The sequence below is a fragment of the Gobius niger genome (assembly GCF_951799975.1).
Source record: "Gobius niger genome assembly, chromosome: 1".
In the NCBI taxonomy this organism is placed as follows: domain Eukaryota; kingdom Metazoa; phylum Chordata; class Actinopteri; order Gobiiformes; family Gobiidae; genus Gobius; species Gobius niger.
In genome coordinates this window covers 13445938-13468089 of record NC_136852.1, presented here as the reverse complement: position 1 = coordinate 13468089, position 22152 = coordinate 13445938, and the positions used below count along the sequence as shown (strand labels likewise).

At 40.6% G+C, this 22152-nt stretch overlaps 3 protein-coding genes across 3 annotated transcripts; 2 read left to right on the top strand and 1 right to left on the bottom strand.

Moving 5' to 3' along the window:
* Positions 1 to 447: 447 nt before the first annotated feature.
* On the top strand, positions 448 to 7689 carry kbtbd3 (kelch repeat and BTB (POZ) domain containing 3). The gene is given in 9 exon segments (XM_079574285.1): positions 448 to 762; positions 841 to 1006; positions 1120 to 1302; positions 3224 to 3469; positions 3472 to 3756; positions 4885 to 5124; positions 6347 to 6637; positions 6793 to 6942; positions 7154 to 7689. Coding segments are annotated over 9 exon segments (1902 nt in total). The 5' UTR covers positions 448 to 544; the 3' UTR covers positions 7277 to 7689.
* A 194-nt stretch (positions 7690 to 7883) lies between these two features.
* Positions 7884 to 9299, bottom strand: sln (sarcolipin). Its single transcript, XM_079575289.1, has 2 exons — positions 9217 to 9299; positions 7884 to 8255 (listed from the first exon to the last, which is right to left on the bottom strand). Exon 2 carries the CDS (start codon positions 8180 to 8182, stop codon positions 8081 to 8083), a length of 102 nt encoding a protein of 33 aa, XP_079431415.1. The 5' UTR covers positions 8183 to 8255; positions 9217 to 9299; the 3' UTR covers positions 7884 to 8080.
* Positions 9300 to 13414: 4115 nt separating this feature from the next.
* Positions 13415 to 21614, top strand: alkbh8 (alkB homolog 8, tRNA methyltransferase; the record flags this gene model as incomplete). Its single annotated transcript, XM_079579617.1, has 12 exons — positions 13415 to 13555; positions 13697 to 13830; positions 13902 to 14002; positions 14086 to 14217; positions 14300 to 14395; positions 14497 to 14601; positions 15520 to 15590; positions 17373 to 17479; positions 18932 to 19092; positions 19308 to 19588; positions 20622 to 20771; positions 20924 to 21614. 12 exons carry the CDS (start codon positions 13415 to 13417, stop codon positions 21551 to 21553), a joined length of 2109 nt encoding a protein of 702 aa, XP_079435743.1. The 3' UTR covers positions 21554 to 21614.
* Between the last annotated feature and the right edge of the window lie 538 nt (positions 21615 to 22152).

Below are 22152 nucleotides of genomic sequence, written 5' to 3'. Positions count from 1 at the left end.
TCTTGTTAGTGTTTTATATCATATCAGTGTGATTGTGTCGGGTGTTGTAAAACGAAATAGCAAGCGCACACATGCCACATTTCTAAATCTGCTCACATCTTATCATATATGAATACTGTATGAAAAGGACAGACTAAAATTGCCCGTGTCTTCATTGCGCTTAAAACGTATATTGTCAAATCTGCAGAGAACACTGTGAATACATTGAATTAGCGCAGATCATTTGTAAATGTATGATGTCACAGATCTCACGTGGTGTTTACGTTCCCGGAAGTAAGAGTGACACAAGAGGGAACTATCCAGGGTGCTGATGACGCGTAGACAGTACTGTGGTATTTTGTTTCGCTTTGGAGTTGTACAGAGTACCGTTTTGTCTTTGTTGAGACTGTGACAAAGTGACTTTAATCGTCTGAAGCTACATTAAACGTGTGTTGTGCTCATGTAAGTTTCTTCTCAGTGCAATAGCTTGCTGAAGTCTGATGTAGGCTACTTTTCCTCCATCTGATATTACTCCTGTGATTGTTAAACCTTAAAAGACTTAAAGATGAATGAGTGTTCAAACTCGGATATCTCAGAGCAATGTAGCAGAGCTCCAGAGCGCAGGACCCACTTAAACGTGTCGCAGTCACTTGGACTCCAGCTGCTCAATGTACTCCAGTCCTTCAGGGAGCAAGCTTTGATGTTTGACTTCACTATCAATGTGCAGGACCACAGTTTCCCCTGTCATCGCTGTGTGCTCGCTGCATCAAGTGATTTCTTCAAGTATTTACTTTTTACTTTTATAAATAAGCCTAGACTTTTATCCCCCCACTCTGTTTACCTGATTTGTTTCCCTCACAGGGCCATGTTTGAGGTTGATATGCGTGAGCGTGGAGATGGCTCGGTCACTCTGACTAACCAGAGTCCAGATGCAGTGGCCTCTTTCTTGGACTTTGCCTATTCTGGAGAAGCTCTCATCACTGATGAAAATGTAGACATGCTGTTTCAGATAGCCTCCTTTCTTCAGGTGAGTATTGTTTTTGTTCGTAATAAAGATTCCAGCGTGCATGTTTGCATATCTGGACTCCATGTACAGCATACTTTACGTTGATACTGAAAGTTTTTTTTTCTCTCTCTCAGTCCTCAGTCCTCTCTAAAGCATGCAGCGATTTTCTCATCAGGACCGTGGATCTTTCCAATTGTCTGTCCCTCTTGTCCCTCGCTGAGGCGTATGGTTCAGCTTCACTGCTTCAAAGTGCCAATGATTTCATTGTTGAGAATTTTTATGATTTGTCACAAAAAAGGGATTTTCTGGACATGCAGGTGAGACTTTTTTTTATTTATTTTTTATTTTTTTTTATTACAACTTTAACGTAAAAACGTCGTGCCCAAGGGCATTGACGGCTGGTTCATGAATATTAAAACATAACATCAAAGATGAGCCTCTTATCAGTGTCCCATAATTTGTTTTTAAAACAGTCCAAAGTAGGACAGTCCCACAGTTCTGGAATTTTGTTTAGTAGCTTTGTTGCGAATAGAAATGGAGATCGGTCCAGTGCTCGACTCGTGGGGAACTCGATGCCCAGATGGACAAGTGTTTTATTCCGTGTTTCAACAGGAGTTCTTTTAACAGTTGGACATAGGGACTGGAGAGCCTTTGGAAGTGATCCTCGTAACAGCTTGTAGCCATAGCACATAACTGCAAAGTTTCTCCTGTGTTTTAAAGGAGCCAGTTTGAGTTCTTCATAGTCCCCATCTGTAACTGGTTGCGTGTAGGAGTAGTGTAGTATGATCCTAATGGCTCGGCGTTGGAGTTTTTCCAAGCGGTTAGTTTGTGTGACATTCAAAGCGGCCCAGACAGGTGATGCATATTCAAAATGAGGTAGAATATAACATTTATACAGTCTTGTTAATAGATTCTTGTCATTAACAGAGAGGGAGAGTCTACGAAGGAGGAACATTTGAGATGCCGCCTTTCGGCAGGCGTAGTCCACTTGTTTGTCAAATTTGAGATTGCTTGTAATCCAAAATCCTAGATGGAGATGTTCATTAACCATTTCGACTGGACAGCCCATGAACTTGATGTCGATGTTTGCATTTTGCATTTTGGAGAGAAACATTGCTTTGGTTTTGCTTGGATTAAATTGCATACCCCACGTTTCAGCCCACTTAGCAATGTCCAGGAGATCTTCATTTACTTTCTCCACCATTAGAGGGAGCTGTTGGGATGCAACAAACAGTGTAGTGTCGTCAGCATAGAGAAGACAATCGTTTACAGTCCCAGGCTTGCTTGATGATTGGATTTCACCAGGAATCAGATGTGAGAGATCATTCATGAACAGCACAAACAGAGTGGGAGCCAGGGTGCTTCCTTGAGGCACGCCTGAGTGGACAGAACGCATTTCTGACAGAATATTGTTGATTTTGACAGCCTGCTGTCTGTCCGTGAGATAATTTACAATCCAACGAGAATCCGACTTGTGAATGCCGAATACTTTAGCCTTTTCACATCTTTTTAAAGGGATTGACATAGGGCCTCATTTCTTAGTTATCCAGAGTGTTGCTGATTTCTGGAGATATTTTTTTTGTAATTCATGCAGTTTTTATATTTGAAGAGTTACGTGGCGCTAGGGTAATGCAAGGCTAGCGCATTTCTATGGTATCAGCTAGCCTGCATTAAAAACAGTCTGACCCGCTCCACAGTGCACCTGAGGCAAATCACTTATAACACCAGACTAACCATATAAATGTCTGTGTCGATAGAATAATTTTAACCATTTTGCATTTAAAATAGCTTATATTTAAGCAGCATCAGTTTCGTGGTTGTTTAAGCTATGCAGCGGCGGAGTGATCTGCTAGAAAATAGTCCCTCAAAATGCGATCATTCATGTGATGCAAGGTCAGTTATATTCCAAAAAAAATATTCTATAGACACAGACATTTATATGGTTAGTCTGGTGTTAAAAGTGATTTGCCTCAGGTGCACTGTGGAGCGCGTAAGACTGTTTTTAATGCAGGCTAGCTGATACCATAGAAATGCGCTAGCCTTGCACTAGCCTAGCGCCACGAAACTCTTCAAATAAAATAAATCAAATAAAAATATCTCTAGAAATCAGTAACACTCTGGATAACAAGGAAATTAGGCCCTATGTCAAACATTTCTGAAATATCCCTTTAACCTCATTGATCTTCTTATTCCAACATCTGCAGTTGCATTTTACCCGATCGTGTTTGCTTGTTTTAGGTAAATGTGTTGGAGAAATGTCTAAGCTCAGACTCTCTGAATGTGCCAAGTGAAGAGCATGTGGTGATGTCTCTTCTAACATGGGTGCAACACCAACGCCAAGAAAGACAAACGCTGATGCCAAAGCTGCTGTCTCTCACTAGACTCCACCATCTTCCTGCTTCTGCACTTGAGGCATTATTTTTTGCATCGATCATTATACACTGTCTTGCCATGTGCTTTTTTAATTTATCTTTTGCATGTTGTTTCAGACTTTGTTGAAGTTGAATCCTCTTCTCTCCGGTGATGAATGCCGTGCCCTTCTCTCAAAGGCCCAACACATACAGAGCCAATATACTGGTCTAATGACAGACGCCAGACCTTCCACAACACAAAGCTATATCTATATCCACAAAACAGAGGAGCACAATGAGATCTGCCACATGTTCTGCTTTTCCCTCGAGTCAGACGAGTGGAAGGTGCTGAGGACTGAGGAGGGGCCTGTCTCTGTGCCCGATCCACCAGGCTCCCACTTCACTAGCTACGCTGAAAAGGTACACTTGCACTTTTATGCCAGAAATACACTGCATGCGTTCCCCTAAAGTGGGTTTTGAAGCGTGCTTTGAAGTTTTAAAGTGCGTTTGAAACACGTATGCAGCATGTTTCAGGCCTTATTGTATGATATGACAAGCAGAGAGAAAATAATGTTTTAGCATCATGATAGAGCTCCGGAATGAGACCGATTTGGGCCGATGTAACTCTGAAAATGTATTGGGTGCATCAATGTGACCAATCAGAGTCATTTGAACAGTGTAGAATTAGCACAGTGATACTTGTCTTTTGGTAACACTTTATATTAAAGGGACTATACGGAGTTTAAAAATGTTAGGAACATTTTTAAACTGTATAGTCCCTTTAAGGTGTGCTGTGCTCATTAAAGGAACAGGCCACTGTTTTTCCATACTGTGATATGTTCTTACTTAGATGAGTTGATACGTACCTGTCTGGTCTTTGTGCCCGTGGAAGAGCTTGGTCGCTTCTAACTTCACCCCGTTTGGAGCCATAGGAATATACTGGGAGAGGCCAAATGCTAACAACATCTTTGGTCGTTTTGCGTGACTGAGCACTCGCGCAAAGACGAGACAGGTACACATCAACTCATCTAAGCTCAGGTAAGAACATATATCAGTATGGAAAACCAGTGGCCTGTTCCTTTAAGTATTAATAAGGTACTAGTAAGCATTAATAATATGCTTGTAAAGTATTAACACACTGCTTATTATACTTTTATCTGTTAACATTAATAATATGCTTATTCATAGCCAACCCTAAACCTAACCCTGACCTTAACCCTTACCCTAACTCTAAAATTATTACTAATACTTATTAATGCTTAATGAGCACACCTTAATCTAAAGCAATACCTGTATTTTTTGCATCAATGGGTGAAGTAGTCAAAAAATATATATTGCAGGCCTGTATACTTATTTTTTTGTTAATTGTCAAATTATTTGTATTATTTTGAAAAATATATATTAAAAATAATATTTTTTTTGAAACCACAAAAGTCTTATTTAGTCACTACTGCATCAAACCATCAGAACAAGTCACAGCAACAGTTACTAGAACAGATTGCCCGACTAATTAAGCACAGTTTTCTAATCTAAAGTTTTCTGGTACAGATGTTTGTCACAGGCGGTTGTCGTGGAAACTGTTGCCGCACGATACGCCTCCACGTGGCCGAGCCGTACCACGACGCCACAGACGAGGTGTGGTGCTTCTGCCCCGTGACGAGGACGTTTGCCCCCTGTCCTGCCATGCGCACACCCCGCACCATGCACACTGCGGTGACGTGCCTCGATCGGGTCTATGTCATTGGAGGACGGACTAAAGGGCAGACGGGTGAAGCGCCGCTTTTGGAGGTACGGCACAATATATAGGCGTTCGTCATATAATTAGAATATCGTGAAAAAGTGCATTTACTTCTGTTATTCAACTTAAAATTTGCAACTAATATATCATATAGACTCATTACATGCAAAGTGACCCATGTAAAGCCTTTGTTTGTTATAATTTTGATGATTATGGCTTAAAGTCCATTTTTTAAATATTATAATTTTCTGAGATTTTTAATTTGGGGTTTTTACAAGCTGTGAGCCATAATAATCAACACGATAACAAATAAAGGCTACATTTCTCAGTTTGCATGTAATTAGTCTATTATATATTAGTTTAAGTTGAATAACAGAAGTAAATGCACTTTATTATGATATTCTAATTATATGACAAGCACCTGCATATTACCAAGTTTCCATTGTAGAGATGGAATGTTATAAATTCACTGTTACCATGGAAATCCACCATATTTGCGGGTACTAGCAAACATTTTCCATAGACTATGGTTGGCTGGAAACAGTATAAAAAAGTCACTTCTGGTAAATGAATTGATCACGCTGTCCAAATGTTTTAATGTGAACAATGACTCCTGTGTTTATGGAAAAAGTCAGCTGCAAATCCCATAATGCTTAGCAATATGACATCACGATACCAAACTCTATACACTGTGAAAATGCCATCTTATCTTTGACAAAAATGACTTGTGTTGGAATTAATTGTAATTTTTGCTCATTTTGAGTAGATTTGGACTCTCTTATGGAACCAGGGTGGTCTTTCTTGCCTTTGACTTCTTTGTCTCATTTCAAGGGTTTTTCTCTTATTGTAAGTGAATTAAAGCTTGTTCCATTGGCAATCTTTTTGGCATTTTTTCCAGTGTATGCTTCCATGTGACTAAGATTTAAACAGTTTTTGCAAATGCAGCCTAAAATAAAAACATATGGTAACTTAAAAATGTGCAAAAGCTTGATTTTAGACATGATTTTCTAATTTTGTTCAATAGAGCTTGGGATGGAATGCTATACATTTATTGTTATCATGGAAATCTGCCATGTTTCTGGTGTAAGCCAACATTGTCCATAAAATGCCACAATTGCCACATTATCAAATATCAAAAAATGTTCCTGTCATGCAGCCCCTGGCTCTGCGCACAGTAATATACCTGTTTAACTATTGTTGATGTGAATAACATGAATACCGTTTGAGAAAGCATTTTGATATTCCTTTTATTCAACTGTCTGACTGTGGCAGGTGGAATACTTCAACCCTTTGTCTCAGACGTGGACCTCAGTCAGCCCCCTGCCCACTGCGATATTTTACCCAGAGACCAGCTCCTGTGGAAGTATCTTCTACACTTTGGGCTCTGAGGTGGAGATCAGAGATTCTTTTAACCCTGCACTTGACTGCTTCTTCCGATACGATGCCACAAAAGACCAGTGGACACGCCTAGTTGCCGAGTTTGGACAATTCTTTCATGCTACGCTGGTCAAGACAGTGTCCATTAACAATACTCTGCATCTGTGCGACCTGTCAACTTATAAGGTGAGAAATCTGAACTCACTTTGCTGAAGAAGTGGTCTGAGCTGCCAAAATGTTTATTTAAGGAAGAACAAGTAGCTGTTCGAGTGTGAAAGTCAGATTTGCGATAATAATTTACCTTGAATGAATGCCTATAAATATTCTTCTTCTTCTTGCAGGTGTACAGTTTTTGTCCAGAGACGTGTGTGTGGAAGGGCGAGGGGTCTTTCGAAAGTGCAGGGTTCAATGCTGGGGCCGTTGGTACGAGGGACAGAATCTACATCCTGGGAGGGGACTATTCACCTGGCGAGATCACTGATGAAGTTCAGGTACATTCACTGTAATGAGATAAATATCTGGTAATCCAGTCCTATCCAAGTTTCCTGGTTAGAAAGTCAGATTTTACTTGTTTTTGTTGTTCTGAACTCATTGATTCAAGTAAAACATGGGATGAAACAGGACAGAGGTTGGTGTTGTTGTGGAGGGAGCCCCTGTTCTAGCCAGCATACCCTTCAAGTGTTTTCTGATGTTTTCTCACAGGTGTATCACAGTGGAAAGAGCCAATGGGAGGAAGTGTCGCCGATGCCCAGAGGACTCACTGAGTTTCACTGTCAGATCATCAGCTTCAACAGAGACAGAGACCCTTGGAAAGATGAGGCATAAACAGAACAAAACTTACATGCATTCCCCAACATGTTGCACCTTATTTCTCACTTTTTTTGTGTGTGAAAATAGCTTGTGCTGTCTCAGGCACGTGCAAGATGCATTTTTGTTTCTCCCGTGGAGGACTCCAATAGGCTATGCTCTTGGGTTGAATACTTTTTGTGTTTTTAATGCTTTTTGTTGCATGGAGTAGCACTGTTAATCAAGAGTCAATTCTTCAGATCAAACTCTTTAGCTCTATTGTATTCCAAGAGATTTCTTTAGAGAAGAGTTTTTCTTTCTCTTTCTATAATTGCATTCCTTTGTAAACGCCGCCCTTGCTATACATGTATGTGGCTGTAGAAGAAGACTTGCACTCACATACTGTATGGTGTAAAGCGCCCTAAGAAATAAAATGTCAAGTGCAACACAGTATCTATTGTGTTGTATTGATTCTTGTACAATATATTACTAGATAAATACATTGGCCAGTTTTATGGAGTCAAAAACAAACAAATACACTTCAAGCATTTGTCAATAATTGCACTGAAAAACATCAACGGTTTATTTTAGAGAATTTATGACACCCTTTACTTTTTAAAGGAGTTCCATTCTCCTCTATATTTATCCGTGACATTTACAGAACCACACGGCCACAGTAAATACATGTTTTCAGGTGTCAACTTTCCAAACTCTCAACTATTACAACTTAGCGGAAAATGGCAGATAATGACAATTTAGATTTTTATAAAAAGTGTTCAGCAGCAGAGTCCTTCAGTCTGGCGCTTGCATTTCTCCTTCATCTTCTTCCCCCTGTTTGTCTTCTCATAAATCAGCCTGGTAGGTTTTGACCAAGAGCCACATCAGCAGCACAGTGATTAAGACGATCATGAAGTTGAGGAACAGCTCCTGTACCGAGCGATCCATGGTGTTTCCGTGAACGCAGGCAGCAGAAGGTCGAGGCGCGGAGGAGGAGCGGTCACCGTCTCTGCTCAGAGACCTAAACGTGAGGGGAAAGTGGAAGCATGTAGATCTGCGGTGTTAGATTTTTATCACAGGGTTTAGAGCCTTAGCATAAAAAAGGAGTCTATATTTATCAACACGAAAATGGGTCACAAAATTGAACTTCTCATAAACATTTAGATGACTAGAGGACTGTGCAATATAACAGCAAATTGAGATATATAATAACTGTCTTGAATATTGCATTGATTATATTATATATTATATATTATATACGCTGGCCCTAGCTTAATTTAGTACAATGTAATGTGCTCTGTAACATCTGTAATTACTTGTTCCTATGGGTTAGATACACAATGGAATAACTTGTATTAGTACTTTGTAGGTACATAATGTAATAGGACACAAGACCCTTAGGGCTTAAGGTTAGGTTTGGGGTTAGAGTTATGGCTTATTACATTATGTATACAAACTACTAATACACATTATTCCACCGTGGATCTAACCCATAGGTACAAGTTATTACACATTGTTACAGAGCACGTTACATTGTCCTAAACTAAGTTAGGTACAGTGTATCAAAGGTACTGTAAAATAAATTGTTACCTTATATTGTTGCAATATTTCTAAAAATTTCACCACAGTGTATTAAAATGGAAAGGAATATCCTATCCTAATTTTCCTATCAAATTGCGTCCTAATGCTAAAATGGAATTACACATTTTTAAGTTACCATATATTTTTTTGTGTGTGCATGTGCATATATATATAATATCTCAGGCAGATGGAAGACCTCAGTGATTTTGCAACAGCTTCTTGCAATATGAATATTGTGTTCCATAATATTGTAATAACAGGATATTGTGCAGCCCTTGATATCTAACACTCCTTTGCCAGTCAACAAACGGTTCTGAAACTCTGGTTAATTCCTTTCCCAAGCCAAACATGACGTGAAAAGGAGTTTTAGAAAATAAAACAAATCCTACTCCCATCTTTACCTTGTTTGTTTTGATCTTAGCTCCTCACTAACGCCGGTTTCTTCAGGCTGACATCCGAGAAACTGCAGTTTTTGGTATTCTCTCCTCTGCCGATTGTCTGGCTGTCTGTGGATGCTGGGGCACGTATCACACATAAAAAGAGTCTGGAGGGGCCTTTGAGGCACGCCCCGGGACCACATGCACTCCGCCTGATGTCACAAAGCAGCTGAACAGCCAATCCGCCGGCGCTCTGCGATCTGCCACAATCATCCTGAGCAGTGTTTCCCATCCATATTGGTCCACAGTAACACACAGACCCACAGGACAGGCCCGAGGTTATTTTTAAAACATTATTGCAGATAGTAGGCCGGATTACAGTTGTTCCAAACACAATACTTGCGTCGTTTAGTGTATTTAGGAAAGTGTAACTGTATCACTCAGTATCAAGGGAGTAACTGAACTCAGAGGCGGTGAATAAGGCCGGGGCAACCTGGTTTAAATCCAACAAATGCTGCAATTCATCATCCGGGCAGGCCGGTCATTCTGTGCTGTCATCAGAGGGGTGTCACTGCAAAACAAAAGAGGTTTGCAGACACATGAACAGAATAGGGATGGCAACTGCAACCTTTAACCTTCAATTTACATTACTGTGCACGTAGCAGCCAAATACCAATTGGTTTAGTTATCTTGGCAGCTAAACATATTTGGTATGTGCACTCCACTCTCTCCAGTGAGAATAAGTTTGTATACCTAACTTGCCATAGCCTAGGCCTGGTTGTGGTTGTAGTGTTATTTTTATAGAGCAGGGGTAGGCAAGTTTACCTGGTGGAGGCCCCATTTTCTTGATCGTCAAAAGACCGAGGGCCGAACGCCAAATTGTCGCCAAAGCAAAGCATCACTTTTAAAAATTGCGGCACGATAGTACAGTGGTTAGCGTGTGGGTTTGATTCCCACCTGGACGGGGCCTTTCTGTGTGGAGTTTGCATGTTCTCTTCGTGTCTGCGTAGGTTTTTTCCTCCGGGTACTCTGGTTTCCCCTACCACTAAAAACACTTTTTTCGATTTTTATATTCATTTTTAGATGTGGCTAAAGCCAAACTGGAGAAAATGAGCTTGGTTCAGGCGGGGGTTAAGAGATTAACAGGCCTTCGAACTCTGATTTGAGTAAAGTTATTTCTCAAAATTGTCTTGAGGGCCAGAGCTTCTATGCTGGAGGGCTGGATTTGGCCCCCGGGCTGGACGTTGCCTACCCCTGGCATAGAGTATCAGAGTTTGAGAACCACTGGCCAAGTATAAAGCACAGTTTTGGAAGTACACGTCATTTATTATTACTTGTGGGCCATACTTTAGCTCCTTGTTTGCAGCCCGTCTACCTTGTGCGAGTGCTAAGATCAGGCTTTGACAGTTGACCACAGCGTCAGCTCTTCTCACACTTGACAGCTGCTTATCTCTGTGTCTCTGTTAAATCCTTTGTACACACTCGGCTTCTCCCTTGAACACCCAAGGGTCAGGGCAGGACAGTGCGCATGAGCTGATTCTCCTCAGTGTTTCCACATCGGGGGAATTCAAGATCATTCCTCAGCGGCTCAGTCTGATCAGAACTGGCATCTCCTGTATTGGGCTGGACATTTTGCAAGAATTGCTCCTGTGACTATTCGAGTCTGAGGATTGCCATTGTCACATGGGGCCTATTGAATAAACAGAGCGGGGTGTGCAGGCATGTGTGTGGCTTTGAGCCCGCTGTGACAGCTGTGGGTGCAAGTGTGTGGAGGTAAGATATAAAAAGTTCTGGCAGCTTTTCTTTGCAAATCAAAGAACGAGACAAGGGATGTCAACAAGGCTTCAAAGACACCATTCCATTCGCTCTGAGAAATTACAGTGGCAATAAGACAACGCCCTTTGACATTTCTATTTTAGTAACTTGCAGAAGCTAAAACAAGAACCTGATACAAACACAATCACAAATACAAACTTGCTATGGTGGATTGTTGTTATGCATCTGTAGTTTGCATTAACATTGGAAAAGGCACGTTTGTTTGTAGAGCGCAAGTCATACACAAGTCAATGCAAAGTGCTTCACCGTTATTTGCTGTGTGAAACTGAAACTGCCAAGAGCCCAGTCCCTGATGTCCCTTTCCCTCTTTTCTCAGTTTTGACAGAGGCCAAAACAGAATAATACAGAATTCAGAAAAATTAGTGTGACAAAGCAAGAGAGAGAAGCCTGAATCTCCAAATGCAAAAATGCAAGTGCTGTATTTCCACAAGCTACAAGCTATAGCTTCCTCATGGGACACAGCAAACAGGAACACAATTTTAAAAAGCAGTATCCGGTTGCTTTAGGTGTCTACCTCCATCATGTTTCCTGTTAATTAGAACATAGACATCAGCAGTACTTTGTTCTGACTATTGCTCCTGCATTTCAGGGGTTGGTGGGATGCCGCAGGGCTCCAAAGCGGCTCCACTGAAGTTCACACTTTTTTTCCCCACAGCTTTGATGAGTCTCTGAGGTGGAAGTGTCCTTGACTGCAACAGAGAAAAATACAGAGATCTTCTCCCTATTGTATAATGGGAGACTTGGAAAGTAAAAAAGGCAGTGGCTGCAAATTAGATTGACTGATAAAAGTGGACAATTCTTCAGATATTTTGCAGTAACGTGTTTTACTTATTTTAAATCTGAAATAAGTGTTCAGTGGATTGATCCAGTTCAAGGTTCTCCTCAACTTAACAGGCTTTACTGCATTTTGAGTATCAAGAGGCCTATAGCGATGCTGGATTTTATTTATTTATTCACTTGGTGAGAAGTTTAGAAACAGCCAGGCATCAGGCCAAAGGGGATTTGTTTGCACTCGCAGCTGTTGTTATGAAAACTAACTGAATGTACAGTTGAGACAATGGAGACGTTCCACAGGCCGAATCACCGCATAGCTTTATAATAGCTGCAATGGTTGGAAACAGGTGATGGCCTGGTTATGTAACATATGCCCACAAACATGAGTGCTACACCCACATAACATGACGGAAACACTGGCTGTAGTAGGCCCACCATTATTATGGCACTGGCACTGTGAAGAAATCCACACACTGGGTGGAAGTTAATTGATTCCTCTGAGACACCAAGCAAGCTGAGAGCGCAGAAGCTTTTTGACACAAAGCAGCGGCTTTGAGCATTCACCCACAGATGTAAAATTCATTGATTCAATGATCGCCCGATGAGTGCCTTATTATTATGTCATTGGGCAAGACACCCACTTTGCAATGCTGTGGTGTAAGAGAGGGACCTTAGGCATCGCAGGTCCTCTATCAGCCAACCACAAGACAACTGTGGCTACAGTAGGAGAAAATAATGAATATTGCACAAAGGACTAAAGCTTTGGAAAAGTGCCATATAGATCAAATGCGTAGAATGGCCAATCATGTGATGGTGGAAGAAATATGTTTTTGTAGCCTATATGCAGCTTTACTTTGACAGCTGACGATACGCGTATAACTTTATGATCTTGTGTCGCTTACTGCAGTGGTTCACAACCTTTTATGTCCTGTGGACCCCCTTAATCCTTCAGCGGTGCACTGTGTACCTCCTACATAAAAGCTATTACAAATTATTGAGATGGAATCCATTAAAACTACTCTTAAGGTTATGTGTTCATAAGGTCATTCATTAAGCTAAATTAAATAATTTTACTGAAAAGTACAATTTACTGTAAACAGCCTTTTCTTTCATAACTAATGTTATGTAATGTAGTTTCCTTCTTAATTTGAAATAATTCCAAGTACCCCCTGATAATTGCTCAAGTCGGCTACCCCAGGGTCCCCATGCCCCTGGTTGGGAAACACTCGCCTACTGTATAGGGTTCTACCACCTTCTAGGCTATTATAGACCAATAGGTGGCAGCAAACCCATACACGAGCTGCAATTATATTTACAGTCTATGGCTGCAATGCTTTAACACAGATAGCAAGATGTAAAGAAATGCAACTCTTAAAAATAGTAAAATCATAGGCTACACTTTCGAAAAAAGCACACTGACTATTGCATAGTCCAACACAAAAAGAAACAGTCTTGTAAGGGAATTGATTGAAAACCTATTCAATGCTCTTATCCCCCATTAGTTGATGTTGGATTTTCATCAAAGACACACGTAGCGGATAATGCGTTTGTAATGATGGCGGAACCTTTCTCACGGAAGTCGGTGTAGTCGGACACAAAATAAAGACGTACCATGGACGATCATGTGGAAGCGAGTCCCACCAAGGCTTTTAGAAGAAGTAAAGATGAGAAGAAATTGTTTCGTAAACAAATAAAATCCAGTCATATTTTACTAAAACATGAAGGCATCCACACGACAACAAAGCCCACGAAGGTAAACGATTATGACAAGCATGTACCTCTAAACTTTAGAAAGCTGATTCTTTAGAGTCTAAAGAATCAGCTTTCAGTGTCTTTTTACCCATGTTGGAGCAATAAAAACACCCCTGGCTTGCTTGGATACACTGTTTTGCAGCATTTGGTGGTTGCAAATGGGGGCCTGGGGAACGGTGTCAGTCGAGAGCATCTTTCTGCAACTCTGACAGGAATAGGAGAGCTGGAAACCCTTGTGATGCCTCCGCACAAACCTTATGCCTTCGTAACATATAGGTAGATACTCAATTTGGAAATACAATTGAATCAATGCGTGCATGTTTTGAAGTACTTTTTCCTTCTTTCAGGTCAGAGGAAAGTGCACAGAAAGCTCATATAGACCTCAACGGGCTCAAGATCCAATGTGGAGAAGATATAGTCACTCTATATTTTAGCTTTGTTGAATCAGGTTGGTCTGTTTTTGTTATTGGTTTGAAAATTTTGAAGTATATTTAAATTTGATGAGTCTAAATGCACTCTTTGTTTGTATAGTTAAAAGCATGGAGGAAGAAACAGTCCCTTTACCAGAGGGTTTGACGATTGTTGAAGACTTTGTGTCACTGGAGGAAGAGGCGCTTCTGCTCACATCCATTGAATGGCCTTCAATCTGTGATCAAGACACTGGTAAGAAATTGGTGGCTTAATAAATACCCTGCATAGAAAAAGTTTAGAATTATAATGTTTTATTGTCGATATCTGTTTTCAGCTCAGAAAACCCTTAAGCACAGAAAAGTAAAGCACTATGGCTATGAGTTTCGGTACGACAACAACAATGTGGATAAAGACAAGCCGTTACCGACCGGTCAGTACACAGATTAATGGTCTGTGCTTTAGGTGCACAGTTAAAATATTGTAAAGCAACACATATCAGGCTTTTAATTATTCATTTTTTGCTCTTTATAGGTCTTCCAGGAGAGTGTACGCCTGTGTTGGAACGATGTTTGAAGAATGGATATGTCAGTAAAATGCCAGACCAGCTGACTGTCAACCAGTATGAGTCTGGGCAGGGTATGTGTCATTTTACAACCAGAGCTTTGCATTTCAAACTGTACATTAGCTCAAATTATGGATTGAACGAAATTAGATTTTCATGATATGACTGTGACCAAAAATACCATGGCACGATGCAGGGTTGGGAAATTAATCGAAATTTTATCGAAAATACAATCTCTTCTTTGGTCATTATCAATAATCGTCACAGGTCTTTATAATGGTCAGGTTTACAGCTATTTCTTTGGCAGAAACAGAACCTAGTTTTGGAGTTTGGACAAAACAATGGGAGGTTTTTGTTTGTTAAATGATACTCTAGGAAAACATTTGTTTTTGTTCTAGCTGAGGTTTGTATAAAAGGTGTGTCTTAAAGGTGCATTATGCAACTTTATATGTGGAAACAAAAAGTTGTTATTTGTGCATATTTGACCTAACCCAGCGGCTGCATGGATGGCCAACATGGTGCCTTTACTTTCAATCACAGTGGTCTCTAAGATGCACCAGGATCAATTGGTTTGTAGGTTTTCTGGTGAGACTGTCCGTCAGCGGTGAAAACCTACAAAACAATTGATCCTGGAGCATCATAGAGACCACTGTGATCGAAAGCCTGAACCAAGCACATTTCCTCCAGTTTGGCTTTACCCAAATCTAAAGGCTTCTTGAACAAAGCGTCAAAATGACAAAAAAGCAAAAAAAGAACCACAAAAAAGCAACAATAACACAACTAAAAAGTGACAAAATCATGACATAATGCTTGGTTAAAGGCAGAGGGTAAGAGGTTAAACCAGTTATGGCTTAATCTTTTGTTTGGATATTTTGAAATTACAGTGTGTGAAAAAGTGACCTTCAAGTGATCATGCTTTGTAACTGTGATAACTCACCTTATGAACTCTACATTGGGCTACATTGTTTTTATAAACTTGTTTTCTCTCACAGGCATTCCTCCTCATGTAGACACCCATTCAGCCTTTGAAGACACCATCATGTCACTCAGTCTTGGAGCGCAGGTATTTTCCCTGACATTTGTCTCTAAGATATAACAAATGACATCAGCCCTTATTTTGCTCTTATTTAATGTCTGTAAGAGTTAATAGTTAGTGGAAGAAAGTATAACAAGGTATTATCCAGTGTTGTCCAGAATGTTTCCATGCTCATCTCCTGCTCCCCCCCCCCCTTCTCTGCTCTCGTCTATCAATGAAGCCTAGATCCTAAGTAGGAGTGTGACAATATATAGATTTTCCGATATATATCGCAATATTTTGTGGAACAATATGATACCGATACTTTTATTATTATATATGGATGCTTTTGATGATGTCCTGCATATTAATGAGGCAGCAGTGCTCCACTGTTTTCACAGTCAATAGATGCCAGTAATGATCAACAATTTTAGTGCTTACAATCTTAAGCACTTGAACTAAACACCCACACAAATATATTATTTTTATTCTAGTTATTCTAGTTACATACATCGATACTATACAATATAAAAATACTGACAATAATACATGGAACAAGCCAATATAAAGTACAATTTATGCAATACTCAAGAAGCTGCAACTTTTTTTTTTTTGCTGTGCTGATTAATCTCCCATTGCACATACACATTAGTACTTACATTACATAAACACTCAATAATTCTTTTGTACCTCCATACAGATTTTTGTAGTAAAAAAACAAAACAAAAAATATACAGTACATATTTAAACTTTTGGTGAACCTTTTCTACTTTTTTCTACAAAAACACCTTAAAATGTAATTCTTTTTACTCATCCAGGCCTATTTAAGGAGGCCTGTAATGAATGATGTGAATAGCAGTACAACGCTAAGGGCTTCAAGTTCACACTTTTTTTTTTTTATTCCTACGTGAAAAGCTTTTGTTTTCCTCTGTATGCCAGCTGAAATTATAGGCTTACTCAAACGATGTGACCTGGGACTATTTTGTTGAGATGTTTGTCTATCAGTTTAAAGGATAGGAAGTGAATTGGAAAAGGCCTGGCTGTCAGGTAGCAGATTCATTCTCCTTTTCAAGCTAGAAGTATTAACTCCCAGGCAGGCAGGAGGCCAAGAGAAAATTACTTGTGAGAAAATAGAGGAAGCTGTGGAAAGTGTTAGATATACCTCCTGAAAGAAAAATAGGAAGAAAAGCAATTGTAAAAGATTAAATAAAACTTCAGGCATTTCTTTTGTATCTTTTCCTCTCAAATGGTTTGACTGTGTCCCATAGTTCACGGGTTTATTTGTGTTTGTTGACTGATTTCTGACACTGATGATGAATGGCTTGGTTGCAAAGCATCGCCGCCAGCATCAACATTGATTCAGTCACATTCCACCAGTTTCATTGATTGGCTTAAACAGATTCAGCTCTTTTGTGTGTGTGCTTGTGAATCTTATTGTGTGTAGAGTGTTTGTAGTTTCTTGGAAAGATCGGATGGTTTTTATGTCGCCCGTAGAGCTATTTTTGCCTTCACTAGCAATCTCCTACAAATCTGTCTCTTAAAGCCACCCTCGCACACACACACATACACACACACACACACAGATGCCGCCACTTCACAAAATCCAATTTTCCTCCTGTCAAAAGTTGGGAGGGATGCAGTTTGAAATTGTGTGGATGTAATTTCCCAGCGGAGCTCATGCCGTTATGCTCTGTAAGGGAACATTAGCATCAAACAGCAGCTGTGGGGTTGGAGATGTCTGCGCTGGGTTGTTAGTGAGGGAAGATGTGAAAGGGGCTTGTCCTCGCTGCCTTCAGACTTGTCCCTGTCTCGTTGTGTGCGCCTATGCAGACAGTGATGGAGTTCCGTCATCCCGATGGCCGCCTTGTTGCCGTGGTGCTGCCAACGCGGAGCCTGCTGGTGATGAAAGGAGAGAGCCGATATCTGTGGACCCACGGGTGAGCCGCAGGGGAGTCATTTCATCTTGACGTGAGCCTCGGGTTGATTCAGTCTATTGAAAAGTGACAGCTTCTCACTCTTCTGTTCTTAACTGCAGGGAAGGAGCAATAACTGACTGAATGTTTGTCCCTGAGCTGTGCAATATTTATTGTGGACATCTTCTCTATGTATTTTTGTGCAGGGCTCAAACCTTGAGTTGGTCGCCCTATATTTATTATTTGGGTGCATCAGGAAATAATTTAGACATTTTGCTTATTTACCCTGTATGGATCCTCTTAGCTGAGAGCTGTATGCAGTCGGCCCGTCTTCCTGGGGTCCATTCCAAAAAAACATACATATTCATGCAAAAATATGTACAAAACGTATACATAAATCAAATGAATATAATTGATTCATGCTTTTGAAAACGGACAATGTGAAAAATGACTAAATCGTGAATTCAGGTCCGTCGCTCCATGTCCACCTGTCGTGCGGCCAAGTGGAGAACGCTGTGACTTTCTGCCGATCTGGTGCTTCACAAAGGCTGTGTTTCAAGAGTGCGCAATGGAGAAGTTTGGTTTTTCCCCGGTCTGATCCTGGGCTCCTGTCCCATTATTGTACAGGAGTGCAAAGTGTTTCCAGACTAGATCTGTCCACTTTGTTAATAATAATAATAAAATACAAATGCATTTTAAAAAATCAATAAATCAGTTCATACATTAAAATGAACTGTGTGTAAATCAACTACAAAAAGTATAGGAATTACAACAAACCAATGTGAGATATCTGTGCTTTGAGTAGGTTTGACAAGGATCTGTCTGGTGCACGGGGTGTATTCAGGAAAATATCAACAAATATCAAGTATAATGCAAGTTGCACCGATTAAATGATTTTGATATCTCTAGAACCACACAGTTGACTGTCAGAAGAGAGTGCAGCGTTCCAATACGCAGAACCGCATATGGTCAACAATCATTCTCTTATAAAGCAGCGAGCCTTTGGAACACACAAATAATTTCATGCACAAACTATAGTACATTTACACACCTGACCAAACAGTGGTTATTATCAAAGCAAAGCTGTACCCACGAGTGAGTGAGTGACAGATTCTGAAGTAGAAAGTGCTTTTATGATGTGAGTGAAGTGAAATACTTCTAGGCATTATTCTGTATATATTTTATGAACGTTTGTAAGTAAAACATCAACCTGTCCAGGGACAACGGGTGGAAATTAGCCTTTCTTAGACTAATGTTTTTTTGTGCATTGTCCCTGATCAAATAAAATCAATTCAAATTCAAATAAATACAAAACCAATGGGTAATATTTACTTTACGGATAGTTATGAATGTGTTCATAAGTTGATCATTGGGCTTAGATGAAAAGAGCTGCAGTATTTATTGCTTTGGAATAGATGCAGAATTGGTGTGTAATGTTGCCTCCGTATTAAGCATCTCTTTTTTTTTTGCCCCCAGAATAACGCCTCGAAAATTTGACATGATACCTGCTGCTGACTCCGAGTGCCCCATTCTCACAGTGTCCAACGCGGTCACTCAAAGCAACCTGACTTTGAGCAAGAGGGAGACTCGCACTTCATTTACCTTTCGCAAAATCCGACATGGGCCCTGTTGTTGTGGTAAGATTGAGAGCTAGAAGCTAGAAACAGATTAATTAGGCATCTGCAAAGAATAAATAAATACCTGTCTGCTGGTTTTATTTTGTTAAAGATTACACACATGACCATGTTTACCCCACGGCTCAGGTGTAATAAAGCGTAGTATGCTGTCACCTAGCATGCCCGTTTCTTTTGATCATTGCTAACAGATTTTTCCCCCTTCAAATCATCATCAGCCTTCCCCTCCGCCTGCGATAGTCAAGGTGCACACTCGGCCCCTAAGCCCTCACAGCCGGCCCCTCCCTCTCTGCCCGGGTGCCACAGCGATGCGGCCCGTCTGGAGGAGCAGTATGTGCACCAGGTGTACGATGCCATCGCCACCCACTTCAGCAGCACACGGCACTCGCCATGGCCCCGAGTGTGCGACTTCCTCTGCTCGCTGCCACCTGGGAGCGTGCTGGCAGACGTGGGCTGCGGCAACGGGAAATACCTTGGAGTCAACCCACAGGTGGTGGCGGTGAGTGTCATCGCACCGCAATGATGCAATCTGTCTGGTGCTGTCAGGTTCTCCATCATCCAAGGATAGTATTTTAATGTCACACTGCGGAAAATGCCCTGGTCCTATATTGGTGATGCTTGGTGTCATTCTGCAATTTCAGACTTTATTACTTTTAGCTTATTTATTTGAAGGACTGTGCACAGTTGCATTAAAATGATTGCGGTACCAGATTTAGCACTATGCTAATTTCCATCTGTAGTCCTTAACAAGGCTTTTAAGTAACGATGATTTCATTTATGCATTAGTAATGCATTTAAGTTGAGTATTTCTCGGGCTTACATCTTGCATTTTTGACATGATCTAAGCCTGGTTTGGTCTCTATCTAGGCCTGGTGCCACTTGGGGCCACTTGGGAGGTCAAATATTTTATGAGGTGGTGTGTTTTGAGAACCGCTGCTGTAGAACAAGCAGCTGATGTCCAGTCTAAGAAAAGTTATCACCTCTCTCACACCTATCATGAAATAATTGCTAGTTCTATTCTATTTATTCTACATTAGCGTGGACATTACATTGGGTATTGTTTCATTTTTTAATGTTTTCTGCAGCCCCATGAGGCAACTTGTGTTGTGATAGTGGGCATTACAAAACAACTTGACTTGATTTATTGGATGAAATGTCACGCAACAGGCTTTAAATTGTCCCTTGAGAGCAAATTGTTGCCACTGTTTAGATGGTTTACTGCCTCCTAAAATTCTTGCTACTGATAATGGCATGAAAACAGACTTATGGACAAAATGCATTCATTTTCATTATGTCACTGTTTGTTGTTTTGCAAGCAATCCAGTTTAACAACACAGTAATGGAAGCACTTGAACAAGGAAATGAGTCCGAAATGCTAAATATCACATAGGCTTAATAGGCGTCACTGTGTCTTGAGGAAAGAAGGATCGTAGGGGGCCCTTTCTGGAATTTGCATGTTATCCTCGTGTATTATTTTTATGGTCATAATTGAGTTATACACTAAACTGAGATTTTAATATAATATGTTTTAGATGGGCTGTGACCGCAGTAGCGCCCTCGTCAGCATCTGCGCAGAGAGGGGCTTCCAGGTGTTTGTGTCTGATGCTCTAAGCGTTCCTTTGAGATCGGCCAGCTGTGACGCATGCATCTCTATCGCTGTCATACATCATTTTTCAACTGAGGTAACTAAACCAATGCTATATTCATATACTTAAATGTTAGCGAATTTTGATTGCTACTCTCCTGTGAAAGCGTGCACTTGTATACTATGGCTCTTTACCCTGTATCGAGTAACAGAAAACACTGTGACTCTGGTGATTTTGTGTTTTTACAGGAGCGACGTCTGGAAGCTATAAAGGAGCTCGTCAGACTCCTCAAACCTGGTGGTCGGGCGCTTATCTACGTCTGGGCCTTTGAACAAGAATTCAACAAGCAAAAATCAAAGTACCTCAAGGACACCAATAAAAACCACAGACCTGCAGAGTCTGGTGAGTCAAGCGTTCAGGCAAACAAAAGTCTCGAAGAAGATAATGAAGGGGAACGGCACATGTCATCTTATAAAGGGACTCAGGGCAAACTAAGTGTGCACACAAACCGCACAGCTTTCAATACTCAGGATCTTTTGGTTCCTTGGCATCTCAAGGATGGGAAGAGGGGAGTGAAAGGAAAAGAAAACATAAAAGAAACTCCGCATCATCAGGAGACAGAATCCATCACTTCTGCAAACGCGCACAGCGATGTCTCTCGGCGCTCAGAATTACAAGACAGATCAAAAGAGATTGTGACGTCTGTGAAATATGATCAAAACAAATCAGAGAGTAGCTCAGCGCCGGTCTTCCATCGCTATTACCATGTGTTCCAGCAGGGGGAGCTGGAGCATATGTGTGTTCAGGTGCCTGGTGTAAAAGTGAAGAGCAGCTACCACGACCAGGGAAACTGGTGTGTCATTCTGGAGAAGGACTGATCAGATAATGTGCAATACATCAATTAATCTGATGTGTAAGTTTTATTCTTCTAAATTAAAGTGGGCAACAAATGAAACCGCATTGTCAGAATGTCATTTTTCCAATCCTCTTCATGAACTGTACACTCTCATGCACACATCACCCAGAAATACAGAAAAAGCAACAAAGTTAAGCAATATATATAGAGGCTAGACGCTTAAACGTGATACTAGTATGATGATAACATATTCGTAGTTATGGGGTACCTGGTTTACAGCACCCACAGGATAAATATTTTGCTCAGGTATTCACTCCCCTGAGCACAATCCAGTTGAGCCTCATTCAAAAATAATTATGTGCTTTTACTGGGTGGATTGATTGAGTTAGCGCGAGTGTCCCGACTCCACTTTGGGAACCTCTTTCCGAGCACATTGAAGTAATTTGACGGTCAATGGTTGAGTACAGGTGAGACTCGGATAATTAGAATATTGTTCAAAAGTTCATATACTTCTGTAATTCAATTTAAAATGTGAAATGAATATATGATATAGACAAATTGCAAAGTGATATATGTCAAGCCTTAATTTGTCATAATCTTACAATCTTACAGTCCATTTCA